Here is a 12322-nt window from a genome sequence, read left to right as displayed (position 1 = left end):
GGCGCTGGCTGGACGGTCTCTGGCGCTGGCTGGACGGTCTCTGGCGCTGGCTGGACGGTCTCGGGCGCTGGCTGGACGGTCTCGGGCGCAGGCTGGACGGTCTCGGGCGCAGGCTGGACGGTCTCGGGCGCAGGCTGGACGGTCTCTGGCGCTGGCTGGACGGTCTCTGGTGCTGGCTGGACGGTCTCTGGCGCTGGCTGGACGGTCTCTGGCGCTGGCTGGACGGTCTCTGGGGCAGGCTGGACGGTCTGGACGGGGCTGGTTGGAACCAGCGAAGAGGGGAGCTCGGGCTCGGACAGGCTGGGCGGGACCAGCGGAGAAGAGAGCTCGAGCTCGGCGGGGCTGGACTGGACCAGCGGAGAAGAGCATTCAGTCTCTGGAGGGCTGGACGGAACCAGCAGTGAAGAGCATACAGTCTCTGGAGAGCTGGACGGAACCAGCAGTGAAGAGCATTCAGTCTCTGGAGGGCTGGACGGAACCAGCAGTGAAGAGCATTCAGGCTCAGAAGGGCTGACGGTGAGCGCGGGCTCGGCAGGGCTGACGGTGAGCGCGGGCTCGACAGGGCTGACGGTGAGCGCAGACTCGACAGGGCTGACGGTGAGCGCGGGCTCGGCAGGGCTGACGGTGAGCGCAGACTCGGCAGGGCTGACGGTGAGCGCAGACTCGACAGGGCTGACGGTGAGCGCGGGCTCGGCAGGGCTGGCGGTGAGCGCAGACTCGGCAGGGCTGACGGTGAACGCAGGTTTCCGGGGGACGAGAATTAACCGTGGTCGCAGAATCGGGTAGAGTCTCCCCTGGAAACATATGCCGTTCATCTTGTTTGTGGTCGGTCGTTCTGTCACGGCGCCGGTGGAGTGTAGGCAGAAGAAGGAGAACAAGAGGCGAATGCTCCAATGCAAACACTTTAATTTAACTCAGAATAGCAAACAGGCACGGGTACAGGCAGGAATACACTCACGACACGGAAGGGTAACATTCAACAACGACCGACAATGACAGACTGAATGAGGAGGAACTAAATACACAGGGGAATCAATCATAATGAGGTGCAAACAGGTGAAACAGGACGCTGAACGGGAGGCTGATGAGGGAGTGAGTTCAGGTGTGCAGACGAGAGGATCATGGGAAGTGTAGTGCTGAAGACAAGACAGACTGGTGCAGACGGAGGACTGTGACACAACCCCCCCTTTAATGATAAATTTATAAGCTTATAGTTATTATGTATTTATTGTGTATTTCATGTTTTCGGTATATCATTGCTGTTGCAGAAATCAGAAATATGTCAAGTCAAGACACCTTTATTTATAGACTGTATTTTTTACAATACAGATTGTTTCAAAAAGGGTTTACAGTAATAACATGAAGATAATGTAACAAAGTTTGTTCCGACTTTACAGCTGATCTAGAAAAAAAAGGGTGTCATAGTCATAGTAAGTTCAAAGTTGGTTAATTTCTGTTGTAAAAAAGTTATTAATTGTGTTAATTTATTTATACAGCAGCTTTGGAGAAAACAGTGATGCCATTGTCCAGTTCAGTTCTCATATAATGCTGTCAATGCTGGCAGATTACAGTTTTTTTCGATTGCTAAACCACAGTGGAGCACAACTGGAGCTACATGTGCAAAACTCTAACTACAGTCTGCACAGCAGCAGTTCATGTGGACCAAACTCTAGATCGTTTTTCATTGCTTGAACACAGTTTTCAAAACTCTACACACTTATCCCATGACTTTAACCACAACCTGCACAACACTGTGGATTTACAGCACTTTGTTCAAATGCTTACACACTGCTGTCAAAACTGTGAACCACTCATTCAAAACAGAATAAATTTCAGCCTTGTGCCTTTCACACACTGCTGACTTTCAAACAATTTCAGCTGAAAGGATGAAAACTTGTGGACTAATGCTTGAGAAAGGCAGGGTTACAGTATTACAGTATGTACTTTTAGTTTCTACCTTTTTTTCTAATTACCGTAATTCTGAAAATTACTACAGACTATTGAAGCAAACTGCTAATTTTCAATTGTTATGTTCTAAAAAATTAAAAATATCAAATGAAAGAAGGTCACTGTTTTCTTTGAAGAAAATATTACTTTGTATGAAGTGTGAAATTGTTGAAACTGCAAAGATGAAAAGTTTGGATTTTCTGCATTGGTGTTTGATGCTACTGTTTTTCCTCTCAGTGTGTTCTGAGTGACCGTGTGTGTTATCTCAGTGAGGGTTGTGCATAGTGTTGTGCACACTGAGCCTGTTTTGAGCCATGTGTTAAGAGTTGTGCTCAGGTGACTGTTGGTAATGCAGACTGTAGTTAGAGTTTTGCACATTTAGCTCCAGTTGTGCTCACTGTCGTTTAGCAATCGAAAAAAACTGTAATATTATTGTTGAATATTAAGTGTTTCCAACTAAGCAAACCAAAGGCGACTTTGGCAAGGAACCGAAACTTCATCGGGTGATAAAATGGAGAATCCAGTTCTCCTCTGGCCAACGCACGAACCGTGTATATGATTCAGGCAGAATTAGAAGTCAGATTGAGGTCAGATTCGATCAGGACATTCAGACTATTTATCTAGTTCCATGTGGTTGAAGATCGGAGTCATCACACCGGTATGAAGATGTGTTTGTTGAAGATCAGTGCCGATGGCTGTCGTGTTGATGAGAACTTCACGGGAGAGTCTAGTTGACACAATCTCTGCTGACATTTCAGGGACGCATTGTGGTCGTGTCTAGGCTCAGATCCTTCCTCTGATCTGGATATGGCTCGTACTCGGCTGACTACTGTAAACCTTGGGATGAACAGAGAGACTAATATTAGCATAGATACCATTCTTCTTATGATGTAATGAGTACATCGATTCGGGTGTCAAAGGAAGGCAAGGTTTTCCCTGTTCCGGCTGAAAACCTTGACATGGTCTTTGAAAGTACATCTTGTATTTAGCGTTAATGTCCTCAATGGAACATGGCCAGCCTTGTTTCTAGTATTTACTCTCATTTACCACAGCCACATACTGTAATTTGTTTTATAGATTAAGGTTTTGCATGCATTACTGAATCATGCCTTTGTGGACAATCTCCAGATATTATAAACAAATATTTTAAAGGAATATTTTGGCTTTATTTCAAGTCAAGCACAAATGCATTTGTGCTATGATGATGCTGACCATGGAAATTATTTGACTTACAAGAAGTAAATGGTCGACTTTGAGGATTTAAAAGGAGAAATGTGGACTTTTCCCCCCAACTGTTTAAATTTAGAGTCCTATTCCTTTTCTTGTATCATTGTGAATCATAAACGTTTACCAGTTCATGGTCATGACAATCGCATTAATGTTCATACCAATGTGCCTTGCTTTAACTGAGGGACAAATGAAAATAATACTCTTTGATAACCAATATGGTTCTGTAGGCAACATCATAACTCATACTGAACCCAGAACATTCCTTTATCTGGGACTAAGATTATTATTATTTATTTATTTTTTTTTTTTTGTCTCCTGAAGGGTCTCCCTACATATGACACCCCTGAGGTGTTTGGCCTCCACCCAAATGCAGACATCACCTACCAAAGCAAACTTGCCAAGGACGTACTAGACACTATCCTGAGTATCCAACCAAAGGACAGCTCCAGTGGAAGCGGTGAGACCAGGGAGGCGATTGTGGGTCGGCTAGCGGATGACATGCTGGAGAAACTGCCTCCAGATTTTGTCCCATTTGAGGTAAAGTTTCAGACTGGATAACAATGATGCAGCAAAATGTATGGTTGATAGAGAAAACTCAGAGCCCAATGGGAGCAAATGGCGTTTGCTGTCTGGAGCTTGAGTCCTGTGGGGACATTCTCAGGGTTGACGGATGGTGTTGAGGTCACAGATGCCTGTGCTAATGCTTTTTTTTTTTTTTGGAACTTAGAAATGTTTTAAAACCCAACGTCAGTTGCTTATGAAACATACAGACAGTAATTTGCTGTTACTCCCCTCTGATTGTTCGCCAATTAACGAGGCAGCAGAAAGAAAAAGGTGCCTTAGGGTGAAAGAGCGATTTTTGCTTTCATTATCTCTCACAGCGGACTGCAGAGAAGCAGATTTGTCTCAATCATGAGCTTTCCTAAAATATTTAAAACCCATGCCCTGCTTTCTGGCAATTTTGAAACTCTATTATTAATAACAATAGCAAAAAGAGTGACTTTAGAGTGTAAATAAAACATTGTGCTTTCTGCACCTACCATCCTGTTTACCCAGATCTGAAATGTGCTTCCAATTATGTCATGATGCACTTTACATTAAGCTATCACCACACATAGAAAGATGGCATTAAACTGCAATTCATTGAAAATAGTGTTTTTATACATTTCCGGTTGTTAGCAGCAGAAAATCATGCAATTCATGGAGAAGAGTTTTACAACTGCAGTATAAAAAAGAAACACTTTTGGCATTTAAGAGAGCCGATTTGGCTGTCTAGATAATGGTGGTGAAGCAGTAGAATATGTCAGATTTCAGTAGTCTGTTGCCTAGGTGCTCAGAGGACTCAAATTGAGGAGTTGCGCCCATGTAAACTGTGTCAATGCTAATATTTGTCACTGTCTCCTTTACTTGATTAACAATAAAAATTAATAGATCTAATAAACTAATAAATGACACAATAATACATTTAAACTGCATCATTTATCCAGGTCAGAGAGAGATTGATGAGCATGGGTCCCCTTCAGCCCATGAACATTTTCCTGCGGCAGGAGATTGATCGCATGCAGAGAGTGATTGTTCTGGTCAGGAACACGCTGAGTGACCTAAAGTTGGCCATCGACGGAACCATCATTATGAGTGAGAACCTGCGAGACGCACTGGACTGCATGTATGACGCCCGAATACCTGCACGCTGGAAAAAGGTTAGAGTCCATTGCCTGCCTTTTATGTGTCAAATGTAGGACATACTGTCATAATTCAAGTCTGTCTTCCCCTGTCTCCTCTCATGTTTTCAGTTCCCCATTAGTTTGATTAGTCTCCCCAGGTGTTTCTTGTTAACCACACCCCCTTGTTATCTTGTCTAGCTAGTTTTCCCCTGTATTTATACCCCTGTAGTTTAGTTGTTCCTGGTCAGTCGTTGATGTTACTGTCTTGCTGTTCCGTGTTCCTGCTTAAATAAGTTCTGCACATGGATTCTCTCTCCACTTCATTCCTTGCCCTACGTGACACATACAATGTACACATCAAAAACACAAACCCAGTTGGGAATAGTTTTTAAACAAATGAATTATGACTTAAAGTAGCTAGTGTAGATATACACTCACCGGCCACTTTATTAGGTACACCTGTCCAACTGCTCGTTAACACTTAATTTCTAAGCAGCCAATCACATGGCGGCAACTCAGTGCATTTAGGCATGTAGACATGGTCAAGACAATGTCCTGCAGTTCAAACCGAGCATCAGTATGGGGAAGAAAGGTGATTTGAGTGACTTTGAACGTGGCATGATTGTTGGTGCCAGAAGGGCTGGTCAGAGTATTTCAGAAACTGCTAATCTACTGGGATTTTCACGCACAACCATCTCTAGGGTTTACAGAGAATGGTCCGAAAAAGAAAAAACATCCAGTGAGCGGCAGTTCTGTGGGCAGAAATGCCTTGTTGATGCCAGAGGTCAGAGGGAGAATGGCCAGACTGGTTCGAGCTGATAGAAGGGCAACAGTGACTCAAATAACCACCCGTTACAACCAAGGTGGGCAGAAGAGCATCTCTGAACGCATAGTACGTCGAACTTTGAGGCAGATGGGCTACAGCAGCAGAAGACCACACCGGGTGCCACTCCTTTCAGCTAAGAACAGGAAACTGAGGCTACAATTTGCACAAGCTCATCGAAATTGGACAATAGAAGATTGGAAAAACGTTGCCTGGTCTGATGAGTCTCGATTTCTGCTGCGACATTCGGATGGTAGGGTCAGAATTTGGCGTCTACAACATGAAAGCATGGATCCATCCTGCCTTGTATCAACGGTTCAGGCTGGTGGTGGTGGTGTCATGGTGTGGGGAATATTTTCTTGGCACTCTTTGGGCCCCTTGGTACCAATTGAGCATCGTTGCAACGCCACAGCCTACCTGAGCATTGTTGCTGACCATGTCCATCCCTTTATGAGCACAATGTACCCAACTTCTGATGGCTACTTTCAGCAAGGCAAGGCAAGGCAAGGATAATGCGCCATGTCATAAAGCTGGAATCATCTCAGGCTGGTTTCTTGAACATGACAATGAGTTCGCTGTATTCAAATGGCCTCCACAGTCACCAGATCTCAATCCAATAGAGCATCTTTGGGATGTGGTGGAATGGGAGATTCGCATCATGGATGTGCAGCCGACAAATCTGCGGCAACTGTGTGATGCCATCATGTCAATATGGACCAAACTCCCTAAGGAATGCTCTCAGCACCTTGTTGAATCTATGCCACGAAGAATTGAGGCAGTTCTGAAGGCAAAAGGGGGTCCAACCCGTTACTAACATGGGGTACCTAATAAAGTGGCCGGTGAGTGTAAATGTCCTGATTAATTTCATTAATGTTCAGTCATGGTGTATACCAATTGGACTACATTCTTTAGGATATACACTGACCTAAAGCATTATTAGGAACACCTGTTCAATTTCTCATTAATGCAATTATCCAATCAACCAATCACATGGCACATTGCATCAATGCATTTAGGGGTGTGGTCCTGGTCAAGACAATCTCCTGAACTCCAAACTGAATGTCAGAATGGGAAAGAAAGGTGTTTTAAGCAATTTTGAGCGTGGCATGGTTGTTGGTAGCCTGGCTGCGCCCTCCTACACACTTCCGCTCAATTTCATTTTCCTTCAGTACTACGTCTTGGACTATATTCTTAGGTTTACAGAAATATATATATATATATATATATATATATATATATATATTAATAATGCATTATACTAATATACAGTATATATATATATATATATATTAGTGCCTTCAAACGATTAAAATATTTAATCGCGATTAATCGCATTAATTTCATAGTTAACTCGCGATTAATCGTACATTTTTATCTATTCTAAATGTCCTTTGATTTCTTTTTTTCCTTATTTTAATGCTCTTGTCAACATGGAAAAGTGGATCGGCTTGTTTAGTGCAAATTTTATTATTATTATTATTGAAAATAACATTACCCAGACAGCAAACTGACATTGAATCAACGTGGAAACGACGTCTCTCATGACATTGAAACAACGTTGATTTTGCTCATCGAATTAACGTTGAACCAACGTCAGACGCGTCATTCTTTCAAAACTAACGGAAAATCAACTTGAAATCAACGCGTTGTTTCAACGTTATGAAAGCAAACCAATTTTAGATTTTCATTTAGCTTTGAAGAATGCCACGTCTGACGTTGGTTCAACGTTAATTCGATGAGCAAAATCAACGTTGTTTCAATGTCATGAGAGACGTCGTTTCCACGTTGATTCAATGTCAGTTTGCTGTCTGGGTAGTGTTCAATTTCAAACTAACATATATACTGTAAATAATCTCTCACACAATGTAACATTGTCTATCAATAAAAGGGTGAAAGAAATACTGACGAGGTCCTGATATTGGCGAGGGGGCGGAGAATTCGCATCATCTGTGTGTGTGTGTTTGGCCATCATCAAGTGGTGTTTCAGACTGGACGTGCTGCGATGATGATCGCTCAGTTCACAATGACAAAACACACAGATCACTTGGTCTTGTCAATGGGACAATTTGGCAACTTTTTAAAAGTAAACTTTCCATTCAGAATCTTAGGGCATCCATTTCGGCGTCTCGCGCTCGTCATCCACTCAAAATTTAACGTTACTATTTGGCCGGCTCGCAAGCCGAAACGAGTGTGTGCGGCACAAAACGTCCTCGCGCTGCGCTCTGAACCCATTCATTTCAATGGCTTGCGCTGCGTGAGGACGTTTTGTTGCTTATTCGACCAAAGAGCAAGCGAATCTAGCTAGACCGTAAACAAAACAACAGGCACGCCGCAAACACACGTTTGGGCTTGTGAGCCGGCTTTGAGTGGATGACGAGGGCGAGACGCCGAAATGGATCAGGACGCATGCCGCGTCCTGTTGCAAAAGCATGTGAAAAACCTACAAAGTTTGCTAAGACAAAAAGACCGTTAATCGCGCGATAAAAAAAAATAACGCCGTTAAAATTTGTTTTGCGTTAACGCCATTAATAACACGTTAAACTTTTTTTTTTGTAGAAACAATCAGCGAATAGAGGTAGTGGCTGAGAACGATGACGTTGTTGTAGCTTGATGTCCAGTTTGAGTTCAGTAATGGTAGCGAAGAAAGACGTGAGACAAGCTATTCGGTTCGTTGTTGGAAAACTGCCTAATATACAGAATTTAAAGCCGGAGCAAGAACAATGTTTGCTAAGTTTTGTTGGTGGCCATGATGTTGTGGCCCTCCGGGGTTCGGGAATAGTTTGATTTTCCAGCTCACTCCGCTAGTGGTGAATGAGTTAGCTAAGGCGAACGATAGCGATGCAAGCCAATGTTTGTTTTCGTCTCCCCTCTTGTTGCACTAACAGAGGACCAAGTCAAGGAGAAAAGTTAGGAGTTTGTGCTGGGCAGCTCAGTCTGCATGATGACTGTGACATTTTGGATGTATGCTTTAGCCTGGTGTTCGGAAGCCCCAAGTCCTGGCTACTAAACTGTTGTTGAAGATGCACTCAGGAGTCATGTCAGGAGCTCAGATTCCGAACAGTAAATTTAGTGATTCTTGTGATGAATAGAACATTTCGAGCCCCTTTGTGTACTCGTGCAGGAGCATGGTTGTTGTAAATCATTAAAATTTGTTGTAATTTTTTTAAATAAATGTCATAAAAAATGTGAAAAAACATACTTTGAAGACCATAATATGAGTTTCAGTTTTGATGTCAATTGTTAATTTGTTATTAATTTTTAATATAAAAAAACTAAATGTCATAAATAAAAATGTACAAACACATACTTTGAAGACAATAATTAATTAAGGTATTTAAGAAACAAGACATAATATGAAAAAATGTTGTTTATTACACATCTGCTGATAGAGACAGATCATTCACTGTACAGCATTTGCGGCAGATCTGAAATGACCGCAGCGGTGTATTTTTAATGATTAGACCCACCTTCGACAGTTGAATGAATACATCACTGTCCTTAGTGTCAAATATACATTTAGAATTAAAGGAACAATTATTAAAGCGTTCAACTTGTAAACACTGACTCTGTACTTCCGGCTACGTCGCCCGTGACCTTTTGAACGTAATTACGTATTATGTGACGTTACAAACGCGCCTCAGAGAATATAGCAAGGCTAGCATTTGTCCTTAGAAAAGTTACATTTTTGGAATAAGTTTTGAAATAACCGATCGTTTCTCATGAAAAGACCCTTATTCATCGTCTGGTGTCGTTTAAAGACATTTGAAGCTGCATCTGAAACTGTTATTAACACTATCTTTTGGACCTTGAACCATCCGGTTCCCATTGAAGTCCATTATATGGAGAAAAATCCTGGAATGTTTTCATCAAAAACCTAAATTTCTTTTCGACTGAGGAAAGAAAGACATGGACATCTTGGATGACATGGGGGTGAGTAAATTATCAGCAAAAGTTTTTTCAAAAGTGAACTAATCCTTTAATAATTGTTCCTAGATTAACAAAACCTGCAGCTCTCGTTGACAGACGTCTTATTGTAAACATAATCCTCTGATCATTCGGACTTGTTGTTTCCGGCCGGTTTCGGCACATTACATCACAATCACACGTTAGATCCTGAGTGACTCTGGGCAGAGCCAATAGTTTTGAAATTTAACAGAGAACCCGCCTACAATGAAGTAAACGTTTCTCAATGGAGAGAGGCCAGACTCTCTGTGCAAATGAAATCTATGAGTCTGGTTGAACCAGGCTAGGTTGTTGGTGCCAGACGGGCCGGTCTGTGTATTTCACAATTACTGGAATTTGCATGCACAACCATTTAAAGGGTTTACAAAGAATGTTGTGAAAAGGGAAAAACACCCAGTATGCGGCAGTCCTGTGGGCGAAAATGCCTTGTTGATACTAGAGGCCAGAGGAGAATGGGCAGACTGATTCAAGCTGATAGAAGAGCATCTTTGACTGAAATAACCACTCGTTACAACCGAGGTATGCAGCAAAGCATTTGTGAAGCCACAACACGCACAACCTTGAGGCAGATGGGCTACAACAGCAGACGACCCCACCAGGTACCACTCATCTCCACTACCAATAGGAAAAACAGGCTACAATTTGCAGGAGCTCACCAAAATTGGACAGTTGGAAACTGGACAAATGTTGCCTGGTCTGATGAGTCTCAATTTCTGTTGAGACATTCAGATGGTTAAGTCAGAATTTGGCATAAACAGAATGAGAACATGGATCCATCATGCCTTGTTATCACTGTGCAGGCTGCTGGTGGTGGTGTAATGGTGTGGGGGATGTTTTCTTGGCAAACTTTAGGCCCCTTAGTGCCAATTGGACATCGTTTAAATGCCACGGCCTACCTGAACATTGTTTCTGACCATGTCAATCTCTTTATGGCCACCATGTACCCATGCTCTGGCTACTTCCAGCAGGATAATGCACCATGTCACAAAGCTTGAATCATTTCAATTGGTTTCTTGAACATGACAATGAGTTCACTTAACTAAAATGGCCCCCACAGTCACCAGATCTCAACCCAATAGAGCATCTTTGGGATGTGGTGGAATGGGAGCTTAATGCCCTGGATGCTCTGGACAAATCTCCATCAACTGCAAGATCCTATTCCATCAATATGGGCCAATATTTCTGAAGAATGCTTTCAGCACCTTATTGAATCAATGCCACGTAGAATTAAGGCAGTTCTAAAGGCGAAGGGGGGTCCAACGGTATTACTATGGTGTTCCTAATAATCCTTTAGGTGAATGTATCATAACATTCGATTTTGGAGCTAGTTTTATATAATGCATTTTGAAACACCATATCTGTACTAATGTTCCCATATAGTTTCCCTTTAGTTAATGATATTATATATTGTAATGATTGTCCTATAAACTGTATTGTTAATCTCTTATGAGCTGTGATGAGCTGTGTCATCTTGAATGTGAAAAATCAAACCCAGAGGTGCAGGGCTTAAGTTTCTTAAACACCTCGTCAGCTCTCCTGCAGCAAAACAGCTTCATTTAACTCTGCTTTTCAAATGCTCCTCAAGCCGAACCAATCATGAGCTAATTGAAAATGCCTGCTGAATAACAATCAGGCTGTAACTTACCTTGCATCTGCACACATGTGTTTATATGTGAATTTATCATGCCTGTTTGTGCGTGTAAATGCCCTGTTTTGTACTTTTACACTGTTGGCCTGTCCAAAATGTATGGTATTTTTGTCTCAAGCTAAACAAATTAAACAGTTTTCTTTGAACAAAAAGGGACAAACTTTTTGTTTTCCTGACAATCTGCAAAAAGGACAAAAACATCATCTAATAAAAGAACCATAAAATTAGTCCATTTGACTATATAGACTATATTCCAAATATCTGTCTTGATACAAAGATATTGACTATAAAATCTTCACACAAAGAGCTCTTTTACTTTATGGTGTTTGTAGTCAGTGCTTGACAGCCCAGGTCAGGGTAAAAATCCTGTGTGTATCTGTCTGTGTCAGCTGGAGTTCAACCATCAGCCATATGCCTCAAGCATCCCTCTAAGATCTGGATTTGCTAAGTGTCACTCTGACTTTGTACGTGTTAACTGTGGTTCTGCTCTGCTGACCTTCTGCCGATGTGTGTGTGTGTGTGTGTGTGTGTGTATCCAGGCCTCCTGGGCTTCTACCACATTGGGGTTTTGGTTCACAGAGTTGCTGGAGCGTAACCGGCAGTTCCACTCATGGATTTTTGAGGGACGACCCAACTGCTTTTGGATGACAGGCTTCTTCAACCCACAGGGCTTCCTGACAGCTATGAGACAGGTGGGTAACATGAACACTTCTGCTTAACGCACACTTGTACTCATTTCCCTCCCGATCTGTTGATCTGATCGTTTTTCCTTAACAACAAGTTTTAATTTTGTCCTTTAGGAGTTAGATGTTAACCCTTTAAAGCCTAGAGTATCTTTTTATGTATATTTGATATGCAAATGTCTAAGGCCTTCAAATTATCAACAAAACCTTGATAAACAACATGTTGTACACTATCTGCTACCCTCTGATAGTTTATAAATTTTTCGCAATTAAAAGACCTTTTAGTTAAAAAAAGTACACAAAAAGTTATTTTTATAAAGTAAACGTACGAATAATTTTGAAACTGTTAGTAATATTTCAAGAT

At 42.1% G+C, this 12322-nt stretch overlaps 1 protein-coding gene across 2 annotated transcripts in view; it reads left to right on the top strand.

Annotated features, from left to right (window-relative positions):
• The window catches only part of dnah5 (dynein, axonemal, heavy chain 5), a 174692-nt gene that overhangs the window by 158298 nt on the left and 4072 nt on the right, over positions 1-12322 (top strand). For both annotated transcript variants that reach the window (XM_089117480.1, XM_089117479.1), the window contains exons 75-77: positions 3499-3714; positions 4665-4877; positions 11815-11967. In XM_089117480.1, the coding sequence (XP_088973606.1) occupies positions 3499-3714; positions 4665-4877; positions 11815-11967 (582 nt within the window). The remainder of the gene's footprint in view (positions 1-3498; positions 3715-4664; positions 4878-11814; positions 11968-12322) is intronic.

Source organism: Pimephales promelas, chromosome 12 (genome assembly GCF_988280905.1).
Source record: "Pimephales promelas chromosome 12, fPimPro1.hap1.1, whole genome shotgun sequence".
Lineage (NCBI taxonomy): Eukaryota > Metazoa > Chordata > Actinopteri > Cypriniformes > Leuciscidae > Pimephales > Pimephales promelas.
Note: the sequence above shows the minus strand (reverse complement) of the source record. Positions and strands in the feature narration are given on the sequence as shown.